The sequence below is a fragment of the Physcomitrium patens genome, chromosome 1, assembly GCF_059467195.1.
Source record: "Physcomitrium patens ecotype Gransden chromosome 1, ASM5946719v1, whole genome shotgun sequence".
NCBI lineage: Eukaryota > Viridiplantae > Streptophyta > Bryopsida > Funariales > Funariaceae > Physcomitrium > Physcomitrium patens.
In genome coordinates, this window is record NC_143410.1 from 23651710 (window position 1) to 23669228 (window position 17519).

Here is a 17519-nt window from a genome sequence, read left to right on the forward strand (position 1 = left end):
ATATATATATATATATATATATTTGAATTTTTTTTATTTTTTTTAAGTTTAATTTTAATTTTAATTTTAATTTTTAATTTTAGTAGTGTGTATACTAGATATTGGTGCCAATTATAAGATGCATATACTATGGACATGTCTATTTTACTATTTACTTAACTCTGAAAATTAATTATTATATTTTATTTTTTATCAATTATATATATATATATATATATATATATATATATAGTTCTTGACTTTTAAGTGTTGTCTAACTTTAAATCTTATATTTGTGACAAATTCTTTATGTCAACAATTTGTTAGCCTAGGTAGTAATACTTATAGAATGAAATTTTAGTCTTATAGCTATTTGAGTTATTTAAGTTGTAAAGTCTTGTAAGTTTAGTATTACCAATTTTGTAATTTTTAACATGTTGCCACACCATCTTTGTAAAATTTGACTTAAAATTAACTACCTATATGTCAAAGAGGGATTATAGTTATACTTAATTTCTTAATTTAGCCACTATATTTGCCATAAATGGTTTATACTTAATTCTTTGATTTAGCCATTAGATTTGCCATACATGATTTATACTTACAAAGCTACTTGGTTAGTCAACAAGACACCTCAAGTAGCACTCTTAATCCTACTATCAATCTTATATGTGATGTCAATTATTTTGCCAATAGGATTACTCTTTGCTTTAGATTATGGCTAGATTATATATAAGATTAGATCTATTTCTTGTTTCTATGTTACCTTTGGTTATTTTTGGATGATGGATTTTTTTTACTTTATCTAAATTATATTAGTTTGTAATAAATCACTTAACTTCAATTAAATTCAAATAAATTCAAGTAATTCACCTTTCAACTACTAACTACTTTTGAATAGAATTTATATACATTATTTGTTTAATATATACTATAAATCTTTCAGAGGGTGTGATTTTATTTTTGTAAAAGATGTATTTTTTTTACAAGCCTTGTATTACTATTTGACTATGTTTGCTACTTATTTCTATTATTGCAGTAATTTATCACCTACCAAAAACTTTTTCAATTAAGTATAATATATATATATATATATATATATATATATATATATATATTTTTTAACATACCTTTTTAAAACAAAAAAAATATATATTCTAATTCATTGTATATCCTATAAATTAGTAGTTTTACTTGTATTATTGTTCTTAGATGACATTAGAATTGAGTAGGCATTTATTAAATAAAATAGAATAAAATTTAGTAAATAGTTTTCAGAAAGATGGTTGTAATTGATTAGAATGCATTTCTAAATCTTGTTTACAATTAGATTATACTAATGTGCAATATTTTGGCTCATTTATTTTATCATTTTTGGACTTTCTTCTACTATTTTTCTTAATCAACTTCTATCTATAGATTATTTTTTTGAAATTAATGTAATTTTTTTCTAATTTTATCTAAATCATAATATTTAGTGTGTTTGCACCATATGTCAAATTTGAATGTCAAATTGCTCTGGAATTGAATAAAATAATTCTTAGTTAAAATCTATACATTTTGTTAATTATATTATATAGAAACTAAACAAGAACTTTGTAGATCACTTGCATGAAACTTTAAATAAGAATATGGTTTTCCAATTTTTCACTCATTATTTACAGACCCTCCACTAGTTTCTTTAGATTGCTATGCCATGGGAAGGTTCTTGTTGTCCAAATTTGTTAATAAAACATGCTTTGGCAAATAAGTTGTTTCTTCTCTCAGAACTTTGTCATTGACTATTATCGTCCTAGGATTTGATTTCAACAGGAATTCCCAAACATAACCACTTGGGAAACACAAATCATTTTTTTCTTTTTTCTTTTTTCTTTTTTGGATACAAAAATTTATTTTAACAATTGCAGAGGCCACGAGCCAAGGTCAGTGCAATTTTTGTGGGGCAAATAGTTTGCCTCAATTTTTTTATTTTCAGTAGTAACGTTACCAACCACGATCTTTCAGAGCCACTGAAATATTCATGTTTTCCAAGAAAATAGAAACAATAAACATATTTTAACATTGGGTTCAGTGCTCCTTGCGGCCTGAATATAATAAAAGGTACACGTTGTTGGAGATGCACAGCAATGAATGACAGTTCCACACAAATTTTAAGGCTTTAGAGATGTGCTTGTGCAAAAGTTAGAATCTTGTACAGTACAGCATGCTAGACTCTTGTATTTCTGTGCTTGTCGTTAGTTGATTTATGACAAAAAATCTGCCAAAGATAACTAGTATATAATTACATCATACTTGGAAAGTTCTCTTTGATGAGGTTCTCTGTTCCTACATGCAAGCGCAGTTACTGGAGGCGTGTTCTTACGAATCTGGTTTCATGTCTGAATTCCCCTCATCTTAGGAAGTCGACGTTCTCGGACGATTGCCTGGTGTGGATATTCGCCTGCCTTTGCAAAATCAAGTTCTAGTGGAAGATAATGCTGGTTTGCTTGCTCAGGTAACTGTGATAAACGTGAACGTCCTCAAGCGTCGAACCTCGGGTTGAGCAAACTAATCTTATGCGACGACCAGGGATGTTCAAGGCCTCCATTGTCGACAACTGCACTTTACTGAATCTAGATGATGAAACCGCATCACTAGACTGATTGTTTCGAAATGTGCAACTGCAGACGTGTGAAAGGTTGCATGATACCACACCCCACACCCATCACCAAAACGACCAAAGGAGTTCCGAAACTTTGTATGAGAATGGAGATTTTCTTTACGTTGTGAGCAATCAGGCTGCATTAACTGTGTTGGAGATTTTTATGTAAGTGATGTCGAACAACGTATATAGATCTAAGAGAGCTTTAGAATGTAGGAAAGGGTACCCCTTCTGGATTATCCTTGGGTTGCTGAGCAGGACAAGGTCAAGGATTTAGTCCTAGCGGAATGACCAGGAATAGACCAAGATCCAAGACAAGTATACTTTTTTCTTTTTTTTTTTTTTCTTCAAAGAACAATTTCTCAAGCAATGGGGTAGACGCAATTGTGTCCTTTTAAGATCATTCGAAGTTGAACACATCTCCCTGTTAGATTAATATTCCCCTGTAAATGCTCGAAAAGTATGAAGGAAAAATATCTGCCTCTTTTTTTACTTGACGTGTTCATCAATTGCGATGTAATCCAGTCTTCTTCTGGCTCTTCAGCTAAAATGCCAAGTTTCTCTAGAAACGTCTGAAGCTCATCTTCTTGGAAAACTGCCAAAAAATTCATCTGAATCCACTCCACCACATTCTGACGTACTCAAATCTCACCTGCAGCACATTATCTACAGCAATTCTTCCGAAATTGTATGTGCGTGGTTATGTATATGAAGAATCTCGGAGCAACCTGTGTCTCCGGACAGTCTCAACGTGGACATGTTCACAGACTAAAATCTTGGTGCGCCCAATCTCCCTCTTCAGTTAAGACGTTTTAACTTCATCTGGTCCCTACTCAAGAGTACATGTCTATGGTATGTTTGGATCCAACGGAATGCAAAATTGTTTAGAGAGGAAGGATGGAATGATACCAAGGAAAATGGCTTGAGCAAATATCATCCAATACGAAAAAATACCATAGACTTGTTGCTCATTCAGGACTCTTTTCGTTCAGTGTTCATAGCTAGTACCAGTTCATATCTTGATGTGTCTGGAGGGAAACTATCAAACATTGCAAATTACGACTTCGTAACTCAGTAGATGCTCCTACACGATTATGATCACGTCAGCCTTATTTATCTGGAGCTGATATACAAAGATGTAACATGAAAACAGGATTCGCCGCGTAGCGTGGTCATAAATGTGGCTGCATTCCTTGGCCGCGTGAGATTCAGGCTTCAGCCTGAGAAGCCGAGGCTAGCGGCAGGCTCTCAACCCTTCGGATGAGACATCCAAATTTAACAATCATTCATCAATTTCATCCAACTCTTGGAATCTTCCTTTTTTTTTTAGTGGGGCAGGTACGGGCAGTCCAAGGGAAAAGGCAGGCCCTAGAAAAGTTCCGAAAAGTTAAAGCAAAGAAAAAGGAAAGAGAAAAGGGCACAGTGATGTTAGAGTATGGTTCCCATGATCTATCACCTTAGTGTTGTATAATTCATTAGTGTAGATATTTTTTGAGCTTTGGGAAAGTGAGGGTGTAGAAAAATCATAAATTTTGCTTTCTTTTTCGTCCATTCATTCATTAAGTGCTGTCAGATATTTTATGTCTTGACTTTGCCTACTTAGTATTTCCTTTGCATTCAAATGTTCCATGAAGATAGTGTATAGGTTACAACTCCTACACATTTTACTGCAGGGCCCACTAATTGATGAAATTTTTCATCAGGAATTACTTGTCGTCATCTGTATTCTTGAATTGATCAAAAGATGGATTCACACACAAACATGCATAAAGAAACTAGTTGATGATTGTGGACAATGAAAAATATCTTACAAAAGTCTTTTGTGGCAGGAACAGTTCATAGAAGAATTTCATCCATATCTTCAGTGCATAGCTAAATATTAATTTACCAAAAAAATAGAACTTCAAAAACAACTCATATACTGTTAAGCGTGCAAATGTATCTAAAGAGTTGTATTTTTCTCATTTCAGGGAGAACCATACTCTTCATAAGTTGGTCAACATGTTGGTAATTCAACTATAACCACCACCACAAATGTATCACCTTTTGTTCCCACTATTTTTAGGCAGTGAAACTTTCATTCCTGGATCCCATTAAGACAATTCACACAAACACACACATGTTTATAAATACATATATATATATATATATATATATATATCTATATACTCCACTTCTAAACAACGATAACAACTTATAGTAGGTATGTCTTGAGGCCCTCTTAGTGGTATTCTGGGTGAACTGCATGTATTCGCGAGGAATCAGATGAAACTTCCCCTACGCCAATCACTCCTCGTCAATAAATTCTGAACCTACGGAAAATTTGCTACGATGGAGAATTTTGCTGATGACTTGTCGTGCAGAACAGGCCACTAACCAAGTGGCACAACAACTGCGATGCCACTGTCGTGGAGTTACCACATGAATTGGCCACTAGGCAAAGTGGCAGACCTGCGATGAAAGCTAACCATTGGAAATCGCTTCGCAGTTGCCCACTTGGAGCCCTGCTGAAGCTGTATGAGTGGGCGCAATTGCTGAGGTGGCAAAGAGCGCGAGACCTTTGCAGTTCTTTCGCGTTTAACACCAACTTTTGAATCTCAAGTCACCTTTGGGATAATGTTACATATGGGATAACCCTTTGGGATAATGATATTTCAGAGTGCAGCCCTATATTGGGTTCTACATACCGGTATGACTCATCCCTACGAGTGTGAATCTCGTTACTTCCAAGCCAATGAAAGTAGCGAACATGGAAAATTCATGAGTCAACTGAGGCGTGGACATGTGTTACCAAAAACTGCAGTGTATTCTACGCATTTTGCCGTATGTCCTAGCGGCCCTGAGTTTTGAAGTAGCACATTTATCACATCATAACTCTGGTATTGAAAGGATACAAGCAACTACTGGCCTATCAGATTTTCATTTCAATCTTTGATGATTCTTTTCTTTTCTTTCCTATATTCCCTTTCTCTTTACATAAATTCTTTCGCATCATGATGACGATCCATTTTTTGAGGTCATGGCCTCTGAGTCCACCAGTTACCTATCAGCTGCATGTGGAGATATTTTACAAAACCAGATCGTGAAGACGATGTTCATCCACAAGCTCAAAGCCAGCAATCTGCTATTGCCCACTTGCTCAGTTCAATCATTGACCAAAGTGGTGCAGAGTCAAGAGACCTTCGATGGTGGGCTACACACTTACCCTTCATTCTGTTTAAAGTTGGAATGACATGATTGGACAGCAGAGCAGAGCAGTTAGATTTCACACTAACCGATTCCTAGTTCTAGCGTCTCACTACCACATTCCAAGCGATCGCGCAGTAACAAGACTACTTTGCACACACAAGTCCTCACCATGGCCTAGTATCGGCCATCATGTTGACACTGCTCCAATAATCATCCTAAAAAGATACAAAAATACATCATTCATCATTTAAATCAGCAGGACGCACGGTCATTTATCTGCATGCACTCACTAACAATCAAGAGAGCAAGCTTGGGCATGACGACAACCCACATAAGAAACCTCCAAGGTGTGTCCACATACACCTCCGAATCATTTCTCACAGATATACAGATAATGCAGACTGCCATCGACGCGCCCTAAAGAAATCGAGAACAGTCAACAGCTAATCACCATTATCAAGACAATACAATGGCAAGAAACACACTTCACATAATTGATTCAACAACGCAACTCCAACACACCCTGAACAAGCATACCCAACGGCGAAAAAACTGTTCACAACAAGCAAGCCAACATGACACAAAATAAAAATAAAAAAACTAAAACCGATGATCATCAATGCTACTTCCGATGAATAATGTACATCTTCAAAATCTTACTCATCTATCCTCCTGCCAGCTACCACCCTTCCACTTCCCCTCCATCTCTCCACAATCTAGCATCACTGAGCTTCAGCGGTGTCACCATCCGCTCTCCCCAACACCTCACTTGAAGCACTCCGCGAACTCCAACCACCGATCTGCCTCCATACAATCCATCTGACTCGCATCCTCCTTCATCGTCGCCTCCATCCCGAACGACCCCCCGAACGGCGACCTCATCGACTCCAGCACATTCCCGCATTCCCTCTCTACCCCCGTCCCTGGCGATCCTGCCCGCGCCAGGCTCGTGTGTGAGCTCGTCCACAACTCCCCGGACGCCGACCCCGGCCCCATGCAATTCCCCATCGGCGCGCTGTGCGATCCCCCGAACGAAACCGACTCCTCCAACGTCCGCTTCTTCCCCATCCGCCACTCCGACAGCGACTTCCGCACCGAACTCACCCCGTCGCCGTGCTTCCCATTGCTCGCCCCCTCCACTCCTTTCGTCTCCGTCTCCGTGGCTGCTGCACTCCCCGCTGACATCGACGGTATCGACTCCCCATCGTTCCCACTCCGCATCACGTTCGGATCCACCGACGTCCGCCCCCCCACCTGTTCACACACAACCCGTCATCACCCGCTGCCTCCTCCCATTCCCGACTCTACCCCACGACTTGCAATTATCCACAACCTGCCCCTCCACTCCCCCGACCAATAACACACCAACACTCACTCCCTACCATTTCGCACGAGCTTGTGCATGTTCCCACGACTTGCAATTATCCACAACCTGCCCCTCCACTCCCCCGACCAATAACACACCAACACTCACTCCCTACCATTTCGCACGAGCTTGTGCATGTTGTTTGCTGGCTGCTCGCGCACTCGTCGAACGCCCGCTCTGTCGGCATCCTTGCCTTCCCGCTCTCCAGCTCCTTGCTCAGCCTCTCCACTCTCCTCTGCAGCGCCTTGTTCTCGTCCTCGAACTTCTTCGCCACTTGCACCGCCACGCCCAGCTTCTTCTGCAACGTCGAGTTCTCCACCCGCAGCTGTGCGGTCTGCCACAACAACACATACCCCATCCCCACGCCGTTTACTCCGCAGCCCACTCTTTCACCCGCTGCTCATCACAACCCATCCCACTCTGTCCCCCTGCACCTAACCACCTACGACGCAGTTGACAATGTCATGTGTTCACCAGCACTTCCAGCTGGTCCAGCCGCTCCTGCCGTCTCTGCCGAGAACGTTGCGCTGACGCCCTGTTCGACAACATCCTGCTCCCACCCAAGTGCCCCACCACCACCTTGTCACACACCCACATCTCCACTTCCGCTCCTTCTCCTCACCATCCTCACACCCTAAACACTCCGCCTAACACATCATTCCGCCATTCCGAATCCGCTCGCAAACAACTCCCACACTCCTCAACCTCAACCTCAACCTCCTTGTCCGCCTTACCTCTTCTTCCGCTTCTCGTCCAAAGGCCGTGCCTCCCAGTCCTCGTCGTCCGTACACAGCTCCGCCGACGCCTCCGCCGTCGACTGATCGCGCTGCACCCCGCACTGGAACGCGCTCCGCTGCACGTCGCTGCTGTGACACGATTGCAGCTCCGCCGTTTGGCTCGCCACGCAGCTCGCTTCCCCCAGACCCCTCTGCGACAGGCTCAGGCTCGTCGAGATGCCCAGGCTCGGGCTCGGCGTCGGCGTCACGTCCGCCTGCATCATGCGCTCGATCCATGGCGACACCGATCGCGCCATGGACTCCACCCGCCCACCTGCGTCCAACGCCTGCCCACCACATCCCCTTTCAGACCAATGCACTCCCCCGCCATCTCTTCATCACAACACCACAATCGCAATCGCAATCGCCATCGCCAACGTGCGCACACCCACCAATTCACAACCTCCCTCCCTGCTCTCACCCTTCGCTCCCGGTGCACCGTCCACGTACCTGGTGGCCTGGGTGCAGTCGCGTTCGCTGATGCGCGCCCACATCCCTCGGTACTCCATTGTCAGCCCTCGAGTAGAACCCCTGATGTGCGCTTGCAAGCGGCTCCAAGTCGGGGCTGTACAGGTCCAATCTCGTTGGCAATTGCTGGGCGGGAGGCCTCAGCGCTTCGTCGAACCGAGGAATGTACTGCGGAATGGGTCGGCCTGCGCTGCCGGCGTTCTGATGAGATAGAAGCGAGTCAGGCGGGAGTTGCAAGCCATTTGCGGGCTCATGCGAACATTGAATCTCGCCTAATTGCTGGTTCCAGGGAAGCCAGCCCGGTTGGCTGTTTATGCGTTGGAGTTCGTGGGCAATGGCGGAGGTTAAGTCGAGGCGGTTTGCTGCCTCAGGCAGCTCTGAAAGCATTCGTGGCTGAGCGAGTGGTGAATGCTGCGGGATGAGAGTTGGATCAAGCCTGTACATCCTGCAGTACAAGGTCAAGGAACAATTAAGTCAGCGTAGAATTTAAAATTTTCTCTGACAAGGCAAAGTTTGGAATGGGAGCATTTCAGCGAATTGCAAGTGATTAGGTGCTGTCGTTCTCTTCTATCTCAAAGCGGTGGTTTGAGCAGCATCCGGGAAATTTACAGAAGGTGACGGTGAGGAAACGAATTTATATCCTAAGGAATCTCTCAAAGATCCTCCACTCCTGCAAGAGGAACTGCCAAACAGTCGCCGATTCTGTTCAGAGCGTGCGCCACACGGCTCCCCAGCACTCGCCTGATACTCGCCTGTGTGTGGAGCTCATATTGCTGGACTATATGTATAGAATACAAGAAAAATTTGTACAAGCGGTGTTGTATTCGATTCTAGTGGTGAACGAGAAGTGATGGAGCAAACGTCGCGCAGGACTTCGTGCAGCGAGGTCGTAGGCGGAAGAGAAGATTTTGACCTCGAGCACGGTTAGCTGAGAGATAGGAAGCAACTACGAGCAGCCGGGCAAGGAGCTTCCACATACTGCAGTGTTGCAACGATACGCTGCTGCACACTTCAAGCTAACAAGTAACTAATGCGAACAACTCCAGCAGCGACCGCGAATACGCATGAACCATCGCAACATCTAGCACACGCACAGTTCCCTAATCGCCGCCGCTCTCATCTCCAACATTTCCACCACAACTACGGTCAAGCATCCAAGATACACGTACCTAGGAGGCCCGCCATAGCTGAAGTTGACTAAGTTCCTACTAGCACTCTCCATTACGAGAAAAAAAAAAAAAAAAAAAAAAAAAACGCCCCTGCTCCCTGCACGTCCTCAGAACTCGCCCCTTGAAATTAAACTCCACTTTCTGGTCACCAGCCACACCACAACTGTTTCCAATATGGAAATTCAAGCTGCACCTGCCAAGCACTTAAGGGCCAGCACGCGAGCACTAGCTCCAGCAAATGTACCAGGGAGAGCCACCCCGCACATCACTGTCTTCGCCCTCCATGATGCCCCTCCCCTGCCTCCTTACAAAATCTGGCCTCTATCTACACAAAATTCGATCCAGTAGCGTAAAGTAGAGGCAGCATCAAGTCAAGTTGGCCAAGGAGTGGGGGAGGCCTCCCGAAACGCGGAGCGAGAAAACCTGAAAAAGGCGAACAAGACGAAAGCAGACCGCAGAGTGACGACAAGCGTAGTTGAGGCAGGGCTCCAATAGTGTGACATTGGTTGGGGCAGATCGAGAGCGCGGAGAGATCTGAGCTGGGGACCAGTACTACTACTACAACTACGACTACCACTCCTATGGCGACTGCTGCTCTCCTTCGCGGGCCGGTGTGTGGTCCATATAGCTCCGCTCTATGGTTCCCACGTTGGCCCGCCGCCGGAAAGAGCTCTCTTTGCATTGAGGAAGCATCGGGGATTTAGCGACACCCTGGCATCGGATAACCCCCGACACCGGCCTTGGTTAAGCCTGCCCGTCTCGCGTGGCGGGCTCACCTTTTCCTAGCCTATCGTATTCTGCCAACTGGACTGCCACCTCCGCAGGGGTTTGCCTACTCGTGGCTCGTGGCTGGTCTGCTCGCACATGGTTGCATTTGTGCCCCGGTTCGGATTCCCTGTTCACTCTTCACATTGGCTCACGCACTTCAGGATGGAATTTATCTAAAAGATAAAAGATTTGGTTTGTGCTCTCGCACACATGACTCCTGTTGTTTGTTTCCACATACATGAACTCTCTGAAATGTTGCAAAGAGTTCACCCTGTTGTGTAACTTTTTAATGTAAAATCTAATCAGTGCTCTTTTAAAAGGCATCGAACTTTTTTCTATTTTCTTTTTTATGGAATTGATTTATAAAGTGAATAAAATATGTTTCACTTATACCCAAAGAATAAGAAGCAAGGAGAGGATTTTCAGTGTGATTCTGATGATGGGATGTCTCCTTGCTGCACCTGCCAGTTGCACCTTCTTGCTCAAGATCTTTCTGTTTTCAGTAAAATGGAAATATATATATATATATATATATATATCCAATTATTATAAATTTATTTCTTATATACCTTTGAAATTTTGAAACTATTATTATGTAAAAAAAAATTAAATTTAAGAAAGTAGGAAATTTTCAATGATATACATATTTTAATTTTGATTTCTACTATTTTGGTGCAAAATTTTAGTTAAGATAAAATTCTAAAAGGCACAAATGTAAAGTAATTATGCCTATACAAAAAATTATCAAAATACAAGCTATAAAAATGATAGTCTTGTTTGAAAAAAAAATGCATTATCCATCTAAAAAGCTTAATAAAAGATATTTTATAATAGAATCATTTATATTTTAAAAATTTGATTCAACAAAATCAAAATAATAAAAAATTATGCACTTTTTTTTAAGTATGTATAATTTTTTAACATTACTCATGTAAAATGTTTAAATGCAAAATAAAATCTTAATTAGATGAAAAATAGGTATATATTTTATTGCATTACTTAATTATTTATTCTTCCACATATATTCATGTGTAATAAAAGAAAATTATGCTTTTAATTCAAAAAATAAGATATTTTTTTGTAAAATAAAAAAAAAAAAAATACACAAGAACATAAAAACTTGTCTAATTCATTTCAAAATGTTATTCTTGTATGAAGTTAGTTTTTTTGGATTACTATTCATTTTTTGTAATACATCAAAAATAATTGTTGTCACAAATATATATATATATATATATATATATATATTTACCTAAATAAGAAGAGATGTGTAGAAAGTAAATGTAGATAGATTTAATATTATCTTATGGCAAAGCTTCTTAAAAGCTATATATATATATATATATATATATATATATATGACTTTACACATGTTTATAGTTGATTAATAGATTAGAAACTTGGCCAACAAGTTAGCCATGTGTCACATGTGTAGATAGCTTATGGTACAAGCTAACAATGTGGCATACATATAAAAAACTTGTCTTGCAAGTTAAGACATGTGTCTCGTAAATTAGACACTAATTGGAGGTTCTATAGGACGTCGCTATGTAGCAAGTCCTTGGTTTTGTTTCAAGACTTTCTAATCTTTTTATCTTTCATAATAGCCATTCTAGTTTAATATTATACCATTTTTTAATGATTTTTTAGTCTTTTTAAAAGATACAAGAGTATATTGATCTTTTAGTCATTTGAGATTCATGACTTTGATAGTTTGATAAGAAAGCTTATTCTTTGTACTTTTTTTTGTTAAAAGTGAGTGGGTTATCTCACTTCTATTATTGTGTTTTGAAGATTGTGGACTATCCAACTTTAAAATTTATTTTTGATTTTTAAACATTCATTGTTTTTTTTAAAGAGAGTAAACTAGCATTTTTAGTAGAAACTCTTATTCAAATTTAAAGGTTGATGATTATCTTCTTCTAATTTGACTTTTAGATTTATTTGAATTAATTATCAAAAGATAATAATAATTATTTATGCTATTTTTGATAAAAATAAGAATAGATTTATAACAATTATAAATTTTTACAAGTTTATCAATATTCTAAAGATAGAAATCTCACATGTCTCTAACATCAACTATAGAAATAATATTCTAATACTCATAGAAAAAGTTAACAACAAAGTTTAAAGTCTATGCCAAAAAGTTGTGCAATTGAGAGAAAGAAGTAAATCAAGCTCATAACTATATTCAAGAAGTTTTACTATTCTAAGTATAAAAGAGGCAAAAATAAGTATGCCTAAGAAGTTTGTTGGAACAAGATCAAAATTTTGAAGATTTTTAAAATAAGTAAAGTTTTATCTAAGTTAGTATTCTTTTCAATACCCTTATAGATTTATTCAAGTTGGATTCATAAGTGCACTTAACTCTAGGAGTACTCTCTCTTAATTTGTACCTTAGATGAAAAAAATATTAATATCTTCTTTATTATTTGAATTTATTTAGAAAAGTATTTATAACAAATTTTAAAATAAATGATTAAAAAAACATAATAAAGACCAAATTTTTATCTTTATAACAAAAATCATCTTCAGCCATCATAAATCTTGTAGAATTCCAAAATTTGGCTTATGATGTAGATTGAAATAATAAAGTCTTTATTGATCAATTTTAAGGTAGGTTAAAAGATATGTCAAAGATTTATTGTTGACAATACTAAAAGCATGTTCATTAAAGCAATTTATTGTTGAAGCTAGTGCATACAATAATTAATTCTTTGAAAGACACCACAAATAAATATTTGGTTGAAGATGTATAAATCAAGCCATGGCAATAACATCTAATTTTATAGAAGCTTATTCATCAAGATTGGATCCTATGCAAATTAACACCGTTTATTGAAGGCCTTTTATAAAGCAAGAAAATACTTGATGCTATCAAGAAGGTTTATGCTTATATTATAGAAAATTTAAGAATATTGTTCAACATTGTCCAAAGAAGCAATACAACTATAAAATGAAGCATAGGATTGTTAAAGCGGAAAATATTGGAAAACAAGTTTTTCAACTATAATAGAGACTGTGCAGCTAAAATCTTGCATAACACCTAATAAAGATTTTATTTTCTTCTTAGATTCTTTATATTAATTTACAATAAAAAAATTTTACCAAAAAATCACAAAGTTTGTGCCTTGCTAGATTCAAAAGTCTCAATTTGTTTTATAGACAAAATTTTTGGTAAAAAATAAGAAATATCTTTAATGAAGAAAAATGAACTTGTATATGTAGAAGTCATAGGTGGTTGTTTCTTATCCTCTAAAGATATTATTCATAAAATAATTTTTTTTACATATAGCAATTAAAGATCATAATAGCATAGTAATATTTAATATCATTAGATTTTCTTTCAATCCAATTATTTTAAGATTATCATGACTAGAGAAGTATAATCTTTAAATAGATTGAACTTCTTATAATCTTTAATTTAGTCTAGAATCGTGCTAGTGAAGTAAAAATTCATAAATCCATCACAATCAAATCCTTGTTAGTAGATGTAAGAGCTTTTATGTATGCAACAAAAAAATGGTCAACTTTTGCTATTTACATCACAATTATTTCCTATAAAGAAAAGACTTAATATAGCATTCTAAGCCAATATCAAGATTATCAAGATGTATTTAAGAAGAAGAATGCAATTATTTTACTAGAACATTACTCCTATGATTGTTCTATTGATCTTTAAGATAGAATTCAACTACTAATTGGATCAATTTATAATATATTACAAAACATATTGGTTGTATTCAAAGTTTACATTGACAAAAACTTTGATAAAAACTTCATATGCCATTCCAAATTTCTAACATGAGCTTCCATCTTATTTGTGAAGAAAAAATATAGATCTTTGTAAATGTAAATGGACTATTGAGGACTCAACAAGATCATCATCAAAAATAGATATCTTTTATTTTTGACTTTAAGACTTCTTGATCAATTCAATCAAATAAAGATTTATACAAAAATAGATCAAAGAGGAGCATACAAATTACTTCACATCAAAGTAAAAAATGAATAGAAGATAACATTTTGAACCAAGTATGGACAATTTAAATATAATATCATGCCTTTTGGACTCACGAATGCACTAATTATAATTCAATATCTAATGAATGATATCTTTTGTGAATTTTTTGATGATTTTATCATCTATTATCAAAATAATATTTTAATGTATTCTAAGAACATAGAAGAGAATGAATTTCATGTTTGTCATGTCCTACAAAAACTTAGAGATGTAAGATTATATGTCAAGATAGAAAATTATATATTTTATACTATTCAAATTGACTTTTTATAATACATCATTTCAAATGATGGCCTTATAATGGGTTCTAAGAAGATTTAGACTATCATAAATTGAAATATTTTAAAAAAATAAAAGATATGTTTTTTAAAAATATATATTTCAATTATTACTAGATCTTCATCAAGATTTCTTTTAAAGTTGTGGATCTTCATGTATATTTAACATATAAAGAAAAATTTGAGTGGAGCAAAGAAGCTAAAGCCTCATTTGAAGCCTTAAAGACATCATTTATTTTTACACCAATTGTTATGGATATACTGTATGGGAGACCAAACAAGTAGTTGAATAAAAGAATTTTAACAAAAAACCTATCAAGAATTTGATTAAATCAAATAAATATAAGATCAATACTAAAAGAGGTGAGATAAAGCTCAAAGATATATATTGTTAAGATTGAAAATCTCCTTAGTATCAATTCCAGTATATACTAGGTATTAAAAAGCTTCTTAAGAACCTTTCATGTTGCTTAAAGATAAAAAACTTTAGGAACCTTCTTAAGAAATTCCTATGTTGCTTGAAGATAAAGCAACTTTAGGAACCTTCTCAAGAAGTTCCCATGTTGCTTGAAGATAAAATATCTCTACGACACTTTTCAAACAACTTCCTTAATCATTCTAATTTTTTTTAGAATTTACTAGAATATTTTAAAAAAATTCTAGAATCTTCTAAAATATTTTAGAAATATTTTTTGAATATTTTATTAAAATATTTTTAAAATAATTTAGAACTTATTATTAGAATATTTAAAAAATCTTTTGAAACCTTCTAAAATTTGAAATTTTTATTTCAAAACATATCTAAAAGCTTCTTATTAGATGTTTATAACATCACCTCCTATTCTAATTCAAATTTTATACAAGAAGCATCAATTTTATATTTGCAATAAAGTAATCAAAGTTTAAGGACCATCTTTAAAATTTTCTTGTTTGACTTGAATGTAATATAAGGATTTTTTTCTTCAAGAAGGTCCAACTTCATTTCAAGGATGATCTTACAAAGGTTGTGGAAATTAGAATAGTTGATTTGATGGTAGTGATATGAAAAGCTCCAATTCTAATTCTATTTTGATATTTATTATTTTAAGACTCTCTAAATACTCTCTTATTTGATGTATTAAAACATAAATTGAATATACTAAATTCTAAGGTTGTTGTTAGAAATATTTTCTTTCTTTGTTATATACAACATCCTAGTAGTAGCTTCATAGAGAATTCATCCTAAAATATATTCAAAATTTTGAATATAGCATCAATAAAACTCATGTACTTTTTATAGCAAATTAACTAGATTTTCTTCTGGTTCGTATATTGTTGTGATGTAACACGGCTAATAGGTAAAAGAATAAAGAAAATATTTTATTTTAGATCTTATTTCAAAATATTATAATAAATTATCCTAGAAATATAGATAATAGTCAAGAAATAGTAAACTAAAAGTATAAATGCTATATTTTTATAAAGTAGGCTTCTACTTACTTTATAAGGACATAAATAAGATAAAATAAAGTAGATTATAAAAATAAAGAATATAAGAGTATGTAGGAGGAAGTTAGAAGTTTATTTTAGTAAAATCTACCTCAAAAAGATAAAAATTAATATTTTAAGAGGACCAATTGCCAATTTGGATCAAAATCAAATCTTGAGGCTTAAAAGTGCATACTTATAGTGATATTGGAGTTTTTTGTAAATCAAAGAGTAAAAATTGAGAGAAAACTTAAAGAGAGACTTTTAAAAATTAATTTCATGTCATTTGGATTAATATTGAGAGTTTGAAGGATTTTCAAAGTTAATGATGTTTTTATTGGATTTAGATTTTGAAAAATAAAAACATGTTTACAAATTTGAAGATTTCTTGAGTTTGCGGTATGTATATAAGTGAAATTTGTGAATTTTTTTGTTGTACTTCTTCTTAATGTATATGCAATGTTTGAGGTCGATCAAGTAGATAAATTGAAGTATATGAGGATTCTTGTGAATTATGGTCTCAAAAATTTGAGATTTAGGATCATTGAGTGATTTTGAGATTTAACAATATTTTCTATCTAGATTGAAGCAAAATTTGGAGAGCTCACTTAAGACTTGAATATCTACATACAACCTAATTTTTGAAGCAATTGAATGGTTTGGAAAGGAAAGTTTGGTATTGAAAGATCAGCATTCAAGTTGGAAAAGGAGGATGGCCAACAACTAAGAGGTTTTTAGAGTTTTTTTTTGCAATTTGTATATCCAAATCTTCTCAAACATTATGTATTTGTTGATTACTTATTGGTTGAAGTCTAAATAAAATTTTAGTTAAGTTCTGTGGTTCAAATAATATTTATTGAGGTTTCAAATAAATATAGTAATTGATTAAAATTTATTTGGGATTTTCTTAGAATTGTTTAGGATTTTGGATTTTATTAGGATTGGTCTAGAATTATGATTTAGGATTTGCTTAAGGTTTGGAATTTTTTTAGGATTTCATTAAGATTTGATCTAAGATTTAGTTAAGATTCATTAGGATTTTAATTAGAGTTTTAATTAGGATTTTATTTTAGATTTGATTAAGATTAATTAGGATTTTTATTAGAATTAAATTAAGGTTGATTATAATTTACTTATGATTTATTTAAAATTTCTAATTTTATTATTTTATAAGGATTTTTTATTATTTCTTTTTTTTAATTATTTATAGAATTTTTAAAAGTTTATTTTTATTTCTTTAAACTTTTATTTTTATATATTTTTTTAAGATTTCTTTATTATATGTCTTTGAAATTAAATTATAACTACTATATGTTTCTTTTGTGACTTTTTTTAAATTTATTTTAATTAATTTAAATTTGATTGAGGTTATCAAGGATTATTTGAAGTTT

At 35.5% G+C, this 17519-nt stretch overlaps 1 protein-coding gene across 3 annotated transcripts; it reads right to left on the bottom strand.

Moving 5' to 3' along the window:
• Positions 1–6397: 6397 nt before the first annotated feature.
• LOC112283324 (uncharacterized) lies at positions 6398–10271 on the bottom strand. Of its 3 annotated transcripts, none has more exons than XM_024521924.3 (6): positions 9782–10271; positions 8402–8864; positions 7910–8238; positions 7650–7725; positions 7291–7509; positions 6398–7063 (listed from the first exon to the last, which is right to left on the bottom strand). In XM_024521924.3, the coding sequence occupies exons 2-6, from the start codon at positions 8861–8863 to the stop codon at positions 6575–6577; spliced, it is 1575 nt and encodes a 524-aa protein (XP_024377692.1). In that variant the 5' UTR covers position 8864; positions 9782–10271; the 3' UTR covers positions 6398–6574. The 3 variants fall into 3 exon arrangements, with proteins under 3 accessions (XP_024377692.1, XP_024377683.1, XP_024377664.1); XM_024521915.3 differs by having other exon boundaries at positions 9833–10025; XM_024521896.3 differs by having other exon boundaries at positions 9589–9870.
• Between the last annotated feature and the right edge of the window lie 7248 nt (positions 10272–17519).